The following is a 15,860-nucleotide window of genomic DNA, read 5'->3' as shown; positions in this document are numbered from 1 at the left end:
TATAATTTGAAAACCTGGTTATTATCCTGTGCAAAGATGTTCAAAAACTGAAAGGTAACGATTAGGAAAATATGATTTATATTTTACAAAGAGTAGCAATTAGCCCAGGATTGAATTTACAAGTTAATAAGAAGATAGGAAAATGATTATTATTTATTTGGTAAAAGTGATTCCAATTCAACACGTCCTCGTCCTCTCGCAGCATGTGGCGAGGTCGCAGGCGGTGCCGAGGACGAGGGCGAGGCTCAGGCTGGCTGGATCGAGGGTGCCGCCATCTTGTTCTCGGTCATCATCGTTGTCCTGGTGACGGCCTTCAACGACTGGTCCAAGGAGAAGCAGTTCCGTGGACTGCAGAGTCGCATCGAGCAGGAACAAAAGTTCACCGTCATCCGCAAAAGCCAGGTCATCCAGATCCCCGTGGCCGAGATCGTGGTGGGAGATATTGCACAGATCAAATACGGTACGAGACCACAGACGGCAGAATGAAACATCAAACCTGTGACATAAATAACAAACACCTGAACATTTTAGCTATATGTGATAGTAGAACGTGTCATTTCAAAACCATGGGCATTAATATGCTGCTACGACGCCCTGGCTGCAGGAGTTTGTTCTAATTCAGCCACAAGAACATCAGTGAAGTCAGCCTTTCATCTTGGGTGACAAGCTCTGGCTCGTAGTTGGCGTCCCAATTCATCCCAAACGTATTGGATGGGCTTGAGGTCACGGCTCTGAGCAGGCCACTCAAATTCTCATTTCTGTGTTGACCTGGATTTTGAGCATTGGGGTCATTGTTACGCTGAAACAGGAAAGGGCCTTCCCCAAACTGCTGACACAAAGCTGAAGGCTCACTGTAGCTTAAAATAACATTGCATGCCATCACATTAAGATTTTCCTTCTTTGGAGCTCGGGGTCCAAGACCAAACCAAGAAAAACACGCAGACATACAAGTATGTGGATAGGGCCTATCCAGTTGGCCATATAGTGTATGGCTGATGGGAAATCTTCACATACACACTCCAAGAAAGGCAATTTTACATAACCTGCCTCCTTCATCTTTTTTTAAAACTTTGGTCTGAAATATCACTGACCACCACGGAGCGTGATAAGGACTTCCTGAATCTGTTACACTGTCCTTACTCTATAACAACCACAGACTGTTAAAAGTTAAAAACTTCAGTCATATTTTCTATTTTACAATAACAGCATTTATAGAAGAGCTAAACAGTAGGTATTCAGCTGTTTGGTTTCACTTTTTAATGCAACATTCTGGTGTTTAATCCTCATCATTGTTTGAAGACAAAAGCAGAAGCAAAAATCTGTAAACACTGAAGCTGTATCGAGAAATAAAATGAAATGCAGGTCCTGTATAAGATCCTCTTCTCTTCCCAGGGCTGAAAGGAATAAGACCCTCTGACCTCTGACCTCTGTACTTGCAGGAGACCTGCTGCCTGCTGATGGGATCCTGATCCAAGGCAACGATCTGAAGATTGACGAGAGCTCCCTGACCGGAGAATCCGACCATGTCCGCAAGTCTCTGGAGAAAGACCCCATGCTGCTGTCCGGTGAGTGCCTGTTCAGTCACATGATATGGACCAACATGGATGATTCTGCTCTGAGCTGATTCTGCTGATATTCATTACTCTTACACAAAAACATGTTTAATACTTGAGAGGAAAGTCGAGGATCAAACATCAAACCTGTTTACAATCCCTGTATCTGTTTTTGCCGCATGACTTGTAAAAGTAATCAACCCTAAAACAACAATAATAATAATATTAGTTAAAACTGGCAAAACAAACTGTAAGAAATCTCAAATACAACTTAAATACTAATAAGTATTCAATGATGCAACTGAAGAAATGATTAGTGACTAAAATCATAAATGATTTGATAAATGATACAGTGACAGCAAAAATCCAGGTTTCAGTGGTGACTCGTACCTTTTTGAATCTTTCCTCAGGAACCCACGTGATGGAGGGATCGGGCAGGATGGTGGTGTCAGCCGTCGGCCTCAACTCTCAAACCGGCATTATCTTTACTCTCCTGGGTGCCGGTGAGAGCGACGAAGAGAAGAAGGTCAAGAAAAGTAAGACACGAGACAAAGCCCCTGACACATGTCTCAAAAAACATGACACACGTTGAAGTGTTGAAGGTCATACGAGGACAGTAATTGTGTGAAGTGTTGGGAGGGAAGTTTGGCTAGAAAGACGACTATCACCGTGTCAGCTTCTGAATATTTCTACTCTACTGTTTGAACAGCGCAGATTGGAAATATTTGCACGTTCATATCAGCTGGTGTTGATTTGAAGTTTCTCCTGTCATACTAGCTGACTCTGTCAGCAGGTAGACTTCATCCAGTCTGGGCTGACAGCAGCAGAGCTGTTTGAAGGGTCTAACTGTAGGATTTTAAAAACATTTAGCTTCAATCCGAACCTTAAAATATTATCAGTGAATGAATGAGACCATGGGTGAATTGATCCGTAGTGTGTTATTTTACACTAACAGTTTAACACAAGTGTCTGACCAACAGCGACAAGTTCACTTAACCCCTCCCCCAAACAGTGAATGTCCAATCACAGCCTAGCAACCATAATAAGGCATGGCAGATTTGTCGGTGTTTGAATTTCTCCACACTTTAAATCCAGTGAACATAGTGTTGTAAAAGAGATACTCTGCATCCAACGAGTCTGAAGGGTGGTGTCATTTGTAGTCAACGTGAGCTGCTAACATTAGCATTCCTGACCTGACAGCGTACTACCTACAGCTGTGACCAAGGCTGTGTCTGAAAGAAATAAACCTGATCTCACAGTTTAGTTTTTTTGTTTATTTTAACACTTGAAATACAAGTAAAACTTTCCTCCTTTATTTACATGTGTTCTACATGAATCTTCAACTTTCAAACTTTAAATCAATCAATCAATCACGTCAAACAAGTCAGTTTCAAACACTGGGGACAGTTTTGAAACAACTTAACTCAGTAGCCAGATCTTTTCAAATCTGGCGGTGACTTTTAAAAACGAGAAGCTGGTTTTCTTTACTTCTGTCCAAAATCAAAGAGTCATTATTCCAAAAACTGGAGAATGAGTTTTGATGACAGATCGCCCACCTTTAACTGAATAGGTGTGAGACGGGAAGCTTGACAGGCGTAGCAACAGTTGTGAGTTTTCCAATTTGCACACTTGCAAATGAAGGCGTCGTGGTGAACATTTCCGTCAGTTCACTTTTTCAACAGTGTTTTCACGTAGACCTTAAAAAGGACTTAGAATCACCTAAATAAATACTACGTCATGGTCTCATTTATTCCTGATAGTTTATGCCTTTTATACAGAGGTATTGATTTGAAAATGTTGTAATGTTGGTTACCAATGTGAAACGTACCTGTCCCTGTTTACATACAGTTGTTTTTGAAGTGGAACCCTTCAAAAGCCAGAGTCCAGATGATCCTCGTACTATCACAGAGCAGTTTGATGTAAACCAACAGGCTTCTGCAGTCGGTCTCTATTGCTTTTGATTTGCTTGTGATCATGCTAACCCCCTTTTACTCATGTCTTTTTCTTTAGTTTTTTGTCTTATCATTTGTTTTATTTGCTAAAGTTTTAGTTTGTCAGGCATTCATTGTGAACTGGCTGAATGAACCAGCTCAGCGGAGAGAGACGCTCAGGTTTAAATTTCAGCCTCCAGTCACTGATTTTAAAAAGCAAACCAGTAATGAATTCCTAATGAGGAAAACCACAAGGCAAGTTTTCAGATTCCACTGAAATGAATATTTAGATTAGCATCTCACACATGTGTTCGTACTGCTATACTTCATTCCTCATTGACATAATACATTCCCTAAGCATAGCGCTCGTCTATACCTAATCTCAACCATAATCCTGACACATGGCGTGAAGAAGAGAGGACTGGACAAAATGGCACCAACTTCTCAACATGTCCTCACTTTACAAAAATGTCCGCACACACCAAGTCCTGAAATTTGAATTGGTCTTAACAAAGAGAAAAGTACAAGAACACACACAGTCACTGTTGTGTGTCTATTGTGTTCTGGTGAGAGCAGATCAACCTGCTGTACATGCACACACACACAGAGACACACACACACACATTCATGCACTCATTTGGAGTCACACCCATTGGTTATCTTATTCAGCCTTCAGTTTGTGCAACACACACATACACACACACCTACACCTACACGCACACACACACACACGCCCTTGTAGCAGTTAAGTCTCAGTCATCAGTCACAAAGCACCCATGTGAAGAAGAAAGGTGTGTGTGTGCACGTGTGTGTGTGTGTGCGCGCGTGTGTGTGTGTGTGTGTGTGTGTGTGCGTGTGTGTGTGTGTGTGTCCACAACAAAAGCAGAGAGCTCCATTTTAGGGCAACAGGAAGTTAATGTCCCTGTGGAGGGAAATGCACTTGACCTACACCTCTCACATTCACTCTGCCAGATGTCTGATCAATACATGATCACAAGTCAGCTGCTAGATGTTTAGATCTGAGCATATGTAAACAGCCACACAGATCAGAGTTCAGATGTGTGCAGTGAAGGAACAAATCCAAATCCATCCGTCACTCCAACACAACCTGATCCAGTCCACACATTGTTTAAAGAAGAATAATTGTGAAGCTGACCAATCGACAGCCTCTTCCACATGTAACACTCTAGTTTGGAGCCATTTTTAGAAGCTCACGTCAAATAAAATCAAACCTCAAACTTACAAAGTCAACCTTTTTGACAAACAACCTTTATTTGAAAGCCAACAGTAAGGAGATGACAGGAAATGAAATGAAATGACAGATGTGGAATGACATTCAATAAAGTTTCGCTGCCGGGGACGAATCAGCAAGTACACGAAACAAAGTGAAACAGAAAACAAAGTTGAGCTACGATCTACAGAAAGAAAAAAATAAATACAATGGTGTACACCGTCTTTGGTATTTAAGTTTTTAGTATTTAAGTTCATTATGTATCTGGAAGCTGTAGATTTAGAGTTTATTAGACTACCCTCAGACAATGAGTACTATTAATGTATATGCACCCAAACAGCAATACAGTATATCGACAACACACACACAAAAAGTGATTTCCCATGGAAACGGAGCATTAGAAAATATCAAACCAATAATGTTTATACATTATACTTTATTTTTTAACATTCTCCTGAAAACGTTTGGATTGAACTTTATATTATTATTCATTACTGATTTATTTATGAATTGATTAGTGCGGCCGTCAGACATTGTGGCCGTTGGTTCTCCGCAGCAGGAAGTCATGCGTCTCTCTCTCCTCTGATTGGTCCATTCCTGCCCACAACACACACACGACACACACACACCTGTGGGTTTCTATCAGTTTGAACTTTTGTGTTTTCCCTCAGTTTGATTTGATCTTATTTTTCCTTTGAGCCATCTTATCAGCATTCCGCCCTCTCTCTCTGTCCGAACAGGTAAAAAACAAGGACCCACTGAAAATCGCAATAAAGGTAACCCCTCCATTCATCCATCTGTCCCTCTCTGTCCCTCCATCCTCCCTGTTACTCACCCCCTCCTCACCCTCCACCCAGCGGCAGGAGGGGAGTGTCCAGTCCATCTCTCTATCTCTCTCTCTTTCTGCTGTAAAAAAAAAAAAAAAAAAAAAAAAAGGGGGACGTTCTCTCGCCTTGCTTTACCTGTCAAAGGGTGCAACTCTCAACCTTCAGGTCTTTGACAGCCAATCACAGTGTCCACAGTTGTCATGGCAACTGTCGCAGGGCAACTATCGAGTTATATTTTTGGCTCACTTGTGAGTGCATGGGACATTTTGAGCACAGAAAAAATATTTTTGCAAGTAGATACGTTATATTTTGTAGAGGAATTAATTATCAGTGTTTGAGAAAACAAAAATATATCTGTTGCTCAATAAATATATTTGCATGTTTGTTATTATCCACATTAATGTGCAATAATAACCTCTCAGTGTTTTACTCATTTGCCCTTTAACCAAGCAAGTTAGCTAACCTAGTTAGTTAGCTACCAGCTACACAGCCAAGGCTCTGAAGTGATTATTGTATTTCCATCAGAAGGAGACTGTCGACCTCATGTGACACGCCCGTTTTTTTCATTTGTTCCATTTCCGTTTTTGTGTCTTATCTTCCAGTTGATGTTGCTGGCTATAGTAAATACAAGAGTCTCATCCTATTTCTCAGTTGAGAATGCATGGCCACATTTATGAGCCTGAAAACACCACAGATATATTAAGAAGATGATCTTTAAGACAAAGCTTACAAGTTTTTTTTTGTTTTTTGTTTTTTTAAAGGAACTGCATAATTGACTGTAATGCCTTGGCTGTATAACTGGTGATGCTAAAGTTAGCCATCTAGCTTAATTAGTTGCTGCTTGTCTGGAAGAAGTTCGCTAGCTAGCTACGTACAAACACAACTAGGTTGCAAGCTAATGAAATAAACACACAGAGTTTCATAAAGGTTCAACAAACGATATATGTAACCAAAACCGTATGAACTACTTTGTCTGTGCAGGTGTGCAGACCAGATGTTGAAGGAGAGCAAATGAGTAAAACTGAGAGTTACAGGTTATCGAAGTGCATTTCTGTGGATCAAAACAACCAAAAAAAAAAATCCTTCTACTGAGCACAAAATATATTTTGTGTTCACTCAAATAAATTTATTCATGGAGTGATAATAATCTCTCTACAAACTATAATTCATATGCTTGCAAAAATATTTTCTCTCCTCAAAATGTTTCATTCCACGCTCAGAGATGAGACATGACTATCAGTCCAAACTAGCCTGACCTCTGAGGTGTCCTTGGTGTATGACGCTGTGTTGACATCAAGTGCTCCTTTGGTGCCTTTAAATATTTAATTTTTAATGGGTTTGGTGTGTGTGTGTGTGTGTGTGTGTGTGTGTGCGCGTGCGTGTGCGTACATGCGCGCGTGTGGTAACGATGTCATCGCTCCAACCTCCAAACTCGACCAGCCAACTGCCCTCCAAGTCCCGTGTGATCCAACACATGTCCAACTTCCTCTGCAAGCTGTCTCAACACATGCACACACACACACACACACACACTGATGCACACACATAGAGCTCCCCTCCTCCCGACCTCCCATGGTTTGAGCATCTGCTGCAGGCAGAATGCTTCTTGATGTACACAGAAGCACACACACAAACACACTGCTCTTGGACACTCACCACAGTTTTGCACACAAAAATAATTCACAGTCAGAGCTGCAGTCACAGACGACCTCCACTAAAAACATATCAAGATCAAAACACCTTGAGTCACGTCATCTACTCTGTAGCTTTAGAGATCAATGAGATTTCTCACCAACTCTGCAGCTCTACGGAGATTTTTAGCCTCTTTTAGCTCCCAGCTTTGGTTTTATGCCAGATGAACTGTGTGGCTCAGTCTCCAGCAGCAGACAGCTGTTTTCACATGACTCCAAAGGGATGATGTGCCTTTGTTTCTGCTGGATGTGAAAGTAGGCAGCTGTTTGCACTTTATAGTGTGTCAGGGCTGAAGGAGGAGTTGTTTTGCCCCCTAGTGGTCAAGAAAATTGGGTAACGCACCTCCTAAATTAAAGTCCCACAGTTGGTGTTAAACACACACCACAAGGTATTTCTAAGACCTTCAAAAGCTTCTACTTTGCTGTTTTTTCTATAACTGTAAAGCTACTTTCATTGAAATCAACACTTCCTGCAGATGTTTCACTATAAAAGCCTAAGGAAAAGGAAGAATCCAGGTTGTCTCACACTTTCTTAAAGCTAAAGGTGACATCTCAATCCAAAGATTTTCAGTTTTCAACCTAAGAATGGGACTTGGGAATGTTTGCCTCTTTGCTAGAAATACGACTAAATGACTTAACGATTAATCAGTCATCAAAATAGTTGCCAATTAATTCTCTATCAATAGGGTAATTGATTCATCAACTAATCGTTTCCTTTCTAGGACATAATTATGCCTTTTTAAAGTGGTTTAAAACGTTTCAAGTGTAACATCTGTGCATAAAGTTTAACTGACAGTAGCTCAACAATGATAAAAAAAACAGCTAAGTAGAAGCAGCTGGCAATAATTAGTGAATGGAAACAGATTAGTGTTACAAACAGAGAGTGTTTTCAGCGGAGCGGTGAGTGTGACATGACTGATGTACTGATCTTATTACTGCAATGGAAATTGAGTTTGTACTGAATTTATGAAGAAAACAGGTAAACATGGAGGAAGTGTTGAAACCGAAGCAGCACAGGACAACAACATGTCACACTCACCACTTTGCTGCTCTCGCTTTATCTTTTCAACACCAACACCGTTTTCATTTACTGATAAATTCCACTTACCTCACTGTTAAGGTAACATCAGTGAAACTAAACACTTCCTGCGGATGTGTCACAGTAAAAGTCGACCAGGAAAGACGGAGATTCGTCCTTTGAAGTTAAGCTCTTTGTATTTGAGAATTTATTCAGGATTTAAAAATGCTACATGATCAGTTTTCCCACCACATGGTTATTTATTCTGTTTTAATGAATGTGACTTTCTGTTGACACCAGTGAGAAAAACAAACAGTGCCGTGATGTCTTTTGGCTGTTTCGAGGCTGTCAGTGTGTGTGGGAGTTGCACCCTTGCAGTATTAGTGGGCTGTGGGCTGTCGTCTGTTCTGTTTGTGTATCTTCAGTTTCTTTTTTTTCCTTTTTTTATTTTTCTTTTTTTCTCGCCTTTGATTCCTCTCATTTCTCTTACTGTTGCCTCCTTGCAGGGTGTTGCTCAGGACTTCATGTTGTCTTGTAATCACTGTTTGACTCTCTCCCTCTTCTGTTATTTTTCTGTCTTGCTGAAGTCTCCTGCAGCCTCCACAGCTCTGCAGCCTCCTCTACCTCCTCCTGTCTCTCTCTGTCGTGGTTCTGCATCGCTGTCGTTTTTTGGGGTGATCCTTTGAGTTTGTCTTCTGTTTGTTGACTTGCTTTCTTTTTTGATTGTCAGACACCCCCCTCCCCTCTGCCCGCCATGTGTTCTCCCATGGTTCAGTGCTGCGCCTGTTTACAGTTCTGTGGTTGGTCAGTGGGTCTCAGTCCTGTTCATGTGAAGCTGTGTCAGTTAGTTCTATGTTGTGGCTTGTCCTCAGAGTGGACCATGTGCATAAAGCTCCACAGCTTCCTGGTTTGACACCGACACATTCAGAATGTCTAAATGTCATGTCAAGGTCGTGCTGTCTTGAAATTACTTCCTTTCTAACGAAGTTCAGTGTGGGGAGCTTCTGATTATCAACTTAATGAAAATGAAGTGAGGCGGTGAAGGAGTTGTTTGGGATTTAAGTGTCCAAAAACACATTACTGCACATTAAAGACACTCTCTGGTTTTGTGCGAATATCTCCAAATCTTTGAAGGTCCCTAAGCTCAGTGTGGATGTTTTCTACAAAATATCAACAGCGAGCTGGGAGGAAATCTCTTGTTTAGAAACACTGAGCCTCGTGCAAGAACCTTTTTTTATATTTTTATTTATTTATTATTTCTCTAATGTTTATCTGTGAAGTTTGCAGTTTGAACAAACTTCTTGTAAATTGCTTGTTTTAACTTGATTCATGCCAAGTTTTATACACAAAAATGTATCGCCAATAAAAGAGTGAAAACATTTGCAGTAACCTGTTAAATACATCTGCAGCCCAATACCATGAAACTCAGTCTGTTGATTTTCTCCAACCACACCAGCCCTGATAGGCCTCACACTGTTTACACACTGGATACATAGTGCAACACAACACAATGCATATCAGAGTAACCCTTCCCCTCCACCTCCATGTTTTTCCTAAAGGCTAAATGCTGCTGTTGTGTTTTTCCCCTGTGGAGAAAGGCAGACTATCTGTACATGATGATCAGTCATGCACAACTAAATCTGAGAGTGTGACAAGTTCCCCTCGATCACATCCTGGTTCTTACATGAGGCTCAGTCAGTGAATTTGTTTTAATACGTTTTGATTTTAACTTTTCCGCTGAAAACTCACCGCACAGACGGCACAACAGAGGACTGTATGTTTTCCACTCCCAAACACTGCAGATTCCAACCCTCATTTTTTATTATTGACTCACTTTGCTCTTGGCTGCTTCCAGTGAAAGTTTCTCCAGCAGAAATCAAAAACTGGGATAGATTTGACAGAAACGGTCGTCTTCGCTGACCCAGCAGGCTTCATTATTTGACATCAGTAGATAATAAAAAATCGGCTGAAGTTTTCCAACAGACATGTTCCCCCATTCCTTTTGAATTTTCTTTGAATGTCATTGACATTGCCTGGTTAGATTTTGGATAAATCTAAAGAGTTTCTCAGCAGTGAACAGATGAAGTTTTTCTTGTTATTTAAAAACTTTTTACTGGTCATCCAGGAATCTAAACCTGCTTTATGTCCATGATCTGTTGGTATTGTTGGTTCCAGAAGTGATGTTGATATTGTTACCAGCAGTGACTGTCCAACAGGGTTTAGTGCAGGACAACACAGTTAGCTGATGGACGGCGTTTGAGTATCTGTGTATATATTTAACGGCCCAATCAGACATCTCCAGTAATTTAATGTTAATAACCTTTCTAAGAAATTATGGGATTTTAAGATAAAATCATTCCAGGTTCAGTCAGTGTTGTCAGCTCAGCTGTTCATGAGGACAAACAGCACGTCCAACCTGAGTGTGTCAGATTAATTGTAGATCTGTTCTGTTTCCATTCATCACCTGCTCACATTTCTTTGGTATGGAAATATGACAAACAGCAGTGGATGGAAAGAGTGCAGCTGAATTCAGTGTAAGCTCTTCAGCAGAGATCAAACAGATCAAAAAGCGGCACTTACAGCACTACAGTCCAAACAGGATCACAGCTGATGAAGTGAAATGCAAATACACAGTTTGTTTATGCAAATGAGGAGCAGAGCCGCCGAGCAGGACGTGAAAAACCAGACGCCATGTCAGACTTCAGAGCCCAGCCTCGTTCCAAACTCTGAGCTCTGATGTGAAACAAACAGAGTGTGTGTGCGTGTGTGATTGACAGCCCCCTGTTAAATCCTCTGTTGTATCTGCTGTTTTCTGTTCTGTCTGCTGCTCTTCATTACGACCTGCTGCTCCCAACTCGTCTGTGACACTCTCTGAAAGCTACCTGGACCTTTTCATGAATGTTCTGTTATCAAAAGTGATGACATGCTACTCTCTGCATTCAGCCAAAGGGTCACCATGTTAATGATAAAGTGTCAGGGGTCTTTTCTGATCTCTGAGAAAACTCGTTCCGTCGTTTTCAGCTTTCCCTCAGACTGAATCTGTAACGTTTCTTTCTGCCTCTCTGCCCTTTATCCCCAAACCACTCCTGAACCTTCCTCCCCTCTTCATTTTGTTTTATTTTGTCATTTATTATCATTGATTTAATTCATTCGCCTTTTGTCAACCCGTCCCACCTTACCTCACCCTCTGCCCCCAATTCCTCTCTTCCATCTTCATTCCTAAAAATACAACCATCTACCTTTTACACAATATTTTCTCCCCCCATCTATCACATAACTCTCGCTCACCCTCCTTCATCTTCACCTCTTCATCATCACAAACCTTTCCTGACCTCTCCTTAACCTCCTCCTCCTCATCTCTCTTTACTCTTTGCCCCTGTTCTACCTCTCTCCTCACTCATTTGCCCCTTAAAACCTTCCTCCTTCTTTTACCCTTCAACCATCACCTTACCCCCCCACCACGCCCCTCCTCCTCCAGCCAAGACCCAGGACGGCATCGCTCTGGAGATCCAGCCGCTGAAGAGCGAGGAGGCCGCCGAGTCAGATGAGAAGGAGGAGGTGAAACCGGTGAAGAAGGTCAACGTGACAAAGAAGGAGAAGTCAGTGCTGCAGGGCAAACTGACCAGGCTGGCTGTGCAGATTGGGAAGGCTGGTGAGGAGCACACACACACACACACACACATACACACACACACACACACACACACACACACACACACACACACACACACACATACTCACATAAAACATAGAACAGCTTGAACATGAATGTGTGTCACTGACAGCAACACAATATGTTTAGCTTAGCAACTAGAAAAACCTGCTAGCCTAGCTCAGTCAAGAGGAGAAAAAAACATGTTTCAACAAATCCAGAGAAATTTGTAATACCACTGAACAAATGAAAAACAAAATAAAAGGGTTAATAAGTTTAATAAATATTAAAGCAAACATGTAGTCATTAATAATTAATAATTGCAGGGATGAGTCAGCAGGTTCCTCTGAACAAGATAAAGGGTCAGTTTATGCTCCGTCAGCAGAAGGTCTAAAGACGGGCCGTTCAACATGAAGTCCGAAGTGTTTATTGTTGTTTGGACGACCACGCCCAGATGCTAGATGAAAAGCCAAACATCATAGAGAGGGTGGAGGTGCGATATGTTCAGATACAGGGATAACGGCGCACATCTTTAGATGGTATCTCCCAGTGCTGCATTCAGTTGTTCTCAGGAAAAGTCACAGAAATATTTGTGCGGTTCAGGGCGAGGGCTTCTGACGCTATCCCACCATGCAACAAGCAGTTTGTAAAGCCGAGTCTGAGGCCACGCTACTGACTATATGAGGCTGTACTAATGCGCTGCATGCTAACGTCAGCGTGCTATCATGCACACAGTGAAATTATGATGTTTAGCACATATAACCTTCACCGTCTCAGTTTAGAGTGCTAACATTTTCTAATGAGCACAAAGTACAAAAATTACATGTTGCACCCAAATTTCAGGCCAATCCATTCAACAGAGCCACACCCTTAGAAAAGTTATAAAATCTCCACAGCTTCCGAACGTCCTTGTGATTATGAAGTGTTTGGTTACACATGCTGGTCTGGGCACAGTGACTTATCATGTATGCATGGACAGTGACATGTGCATTAATGGAGCAGGTAGTCAGAGCGAACCTGCCATGAGCAGCTGCTGTTGGGCTCTGCATGTCTCTTCTGGAAACACAGCGAGACCAAAGGTATTTTGAAACACAGTTATGCCCCTGAGGGAATTAAATATGCTGTAGCTCATCTCTCCTTGTGTGTGTGTGTGTGTGTGTGCCGGTACATAGTCGTAGCCCTGCTATTTCCAATGTTTAAGATGATGTTACTGCTCCCCAGCTCTGAATATCTAATGTTAGAGAAGCTCTGAATGCACTTATGTTTGGTTTACAGCCACAGAAGAGAAATAAATATTTTCCCCATGTCTGACGGCATCTCTCTGCAGGCGTCTGTGAAGGTTCTTTAATATTATGAGAACGTCACAGCTATCAGCCAAGCTAAAGTCATTCAGAATCAGAGGTTTCTCACAACCGGAGGCTCTTGCAAAGTCACGATACCAAAGCCAGGAAAGACTCAAAAAACATTGAGTGGAAAATACTATTAAGACTGAAGCTCACAAGTCAAATCAGCTATCCTGATCAAATCTGATCCTGGTCAATGTGAAATTTAAAATTGATGGTGGATCATGATCTTGTAAAGTCACGAGACATTGATCTGCTTTATACCGAGCTTTTTCTTTTTCCTCAATAACGTGACTCTGTATAATCACGTGGCTTGTTGAGCCAGTGTTTGTGCTAAGCTAGGCTAACACATCCTGGACCTTTCTCTTTACTGGATGCACACATATGAAACTGATACTCATCTTCTCTCCTGACTCTGGAGAAGTCAAAGATCAAGGGGATTTCCAGAAATGCAGGACTGTTCCTTTAACAGCACACGAAGCGCTCAGGTCGGGGACGGAGAGGCTGCGGGTCAGAATGCACTCAGTTTTATTGGATGGATGTTTATTGGGAACATGATTCATCCCAGAATTGAAGGTATTTTCTGTGTCATTTCAATTGACCTTAATACACCGAGGGGCTTTCAGGACAGTGTGTGTGTGTGGGGGGGGGGGCACCATCCATAGACCAGCTTCAGTAATAAACTGCCCTTCATTAATGGACAGAAATAGAATTTGGGCCGAAACACTTTGACTGGAGGTGACTGACAGGAGAGATGATGCGGAAAAAACATAAGCAGTGGATTTTTCTGTTTCACCTGTCCTCGCCTGTTTCTGATTTTACACTCAGGACGTGTCTGAGCTACAGACAAATAAAGAGATTTCCCCTTCTGTTTTGTCAAGTGGCAAACTTCCTGTTAGACCTTTACCTTGATTCTTCATCAAGTCGTCACAGGTTTGCAGAAATATAAACCACGCTTTTTTTTTTGTTTGACCATTATTTCAGTTCCAGTTCTCAGTTTCATAAAACTGATATATGCAAATGTTGCATTTAGCAATCAGTCAAGTCAAACATTAAGGAATAAGTATATTCAAGAGCATGAAAGTCACTTACTTTGTTTCTCTGGATTCAGTTTTCCAGCAACATGAGTCGTCGTCGTTTTTCAGCAGGTAGTTATTGGACATCAGATTGTCCTTGAATGCACCATGAGATGGCCATCATCTTTTAAAAGAGTGTTACCATGACAAAAACATTCGTATTTCACGCCGCAATAACATATGTGGAAATCTGTGGCAGGTCTTTCTTGCCCACATGGAGATGAAAGGATGTCTGACTTGACTTGGAACAGTACGCGCGCTTGTCTTAAAACTCGCTCTGCTCGTTCCGACCAGGTCTGATCATGTCAGCCGTGACCGTCATCATCCTCATCCTCTACTTTGTGATCGACACCTTCGGGATCCAGGGTCGGTCCTGGGTGGCTGAGTGCACCCCCATCTACATCCAGTACTTTGTCAAGTTCTTCATCATTGGCGTGACAGTGCTGGTGGTGGCTGTTCCTGAGGGGCTGCCGCTTGCTGTCACCATCTCTCTGGCCTACTCTGTCAAGGTGAGCAGGATGGAAAGCAAAGGGGATTATGGGAAATGTAACACTAATGGATTTTTAACTCCTCAGAGAATCGTGCCACGTTTGTTGAGGATTTGATAACTACACCTATCAAACATGTCTTTCATAACTCTGTTTAAAAACAGACCTCAGCCTCTAACCGTGTTCTCCATCTTTTAGAAAATGATGAAAGACAACAATCTGGTGCGTCATCTGGACGCCTGCGAGACCATGGGCAACGCCACGGCCATCTGTTCGGACAAGACGGGCACACTGACCATGAACCGGATGACGGTGGTGCAGGCGTACATCGGCGACACACACTACAAAACTGTCCCTGAACCAGATGTCATAAAACCAGAGACTCTGGAAGTGATGGTCAACAGCATCTCCATTAACTCGGCATACACAACAAAGATCCTGGTGAGACTCTCGCCGCCACAGCGTCATCTAACCACAACCTATATCTTATCATTTCCTTTACCCTGACACCATGAAAGCCACAATGCTGTAAGATCGGGCCTAACGTGGGTGAAAACACAAGGAGACACCTGAAACCATTGTACATGCAGAAGTAGTCTGGGTGTCCTCCCCTCAATGCTTGTGACGACATGAAACTGATGAAACTTCAAACTCTGACATCTCATCCAAACCTTTCTCCCTTTCTCAGCCTCCCGAAAAAGAAGGCGGCCTCCCCCGCCACGTGGGCAACAAAACCGAGTGTGCTCTGCTGGGCCTGGTGCTGGAGCTGAAGAGGGATTACCAGCCAATCAGAGACGAGGTCCCCGAAGAGAGCCTCTACAAGGTTTACACCTTCAACTCCTCCCGCAAGTCCATGAGCACAGTGCTGAAGAACGCTGACGGAGGCTTCCGCATGTACAGCAAAGGAGCGTCAGAGATCGTCCTGAGGAAGTAAGACATGAGATCAAATAGCAGATAGATGGATGAAGTAACGGATGACAGTCTTCACTCACTTCCTTAAACCCTAATAATCTCCCTGCACCTGTTCCGCCTCCCTCTTTCCTCCTCTCG

The 15,860-nt window shown here is 42.3% G+C and overlaps 1 protein-coding gene across 3 annotated transcripts in view; it reads left to right on the top strand.

The window, feature by feature from the left end:
* Positions 1–15,860, top strand: part of LOC111662300 (plasma membrane calcium-transporting ATPase 1-like) — an 82,502-nt gene that overhangs the window by 46,966 nt on the left and 19,676 nt on the right. For all 3 annotated transcript variants that reach the window (XM_023416108.2, XM_087176568.1, XM_087176569.1), the window contains 8 exons: positions 203–460; positions 1,440–1,565; positions 1,964–2,089; positions 5,456–5,491; positions 11,730–11,903; positions 14,617–14,831; positions 15,009–15,251; positions 15,499–15,740. In XM_023416108.2, the coding sequence (XP_023271876.1) occupies positions 203–460; positions 1,440–1,565; positions 1,964–2,089; positions 5,456–5,491; positions 11,730–11,903; positions 14,617–14,831; positions 15,009–15,251; positions 15,499–15,740 (1,420 nt within the window). The remainder of the gene's footprint in view (positions 1–202; positions 461–1,439; positions 1,566–1,963; positions 2,090–5,455; positions 5,492–11,729; positions 11,904–14,616; positions 14,832–15,008; positions 15,252–15,498; positions 15,741–15,860) is intronic.

Source organism: Seriola lalandi, unplaced genomic scaffold (genome assembly GCF_002814215.2).
Source record: "Seriola lalandi dorsalis isolate HSWRI2012SDOR001 ecotype SW California unplaced genomic scaffold, Sedor1 jcf7180002054561, whole genome shotgun sequence".
Classification (NCBI taxonomy): Eukaryota; Metazoa; Chordata; class Actinopteri; order Carangiformes; family Carangidae; genus Seriola; species Seriola lalandi.
The sequence above is the reverse complement of the archived record's forward strand: the minus strand, read 5'-3'. Positions and strand labels throughout refer to the sequence as shown.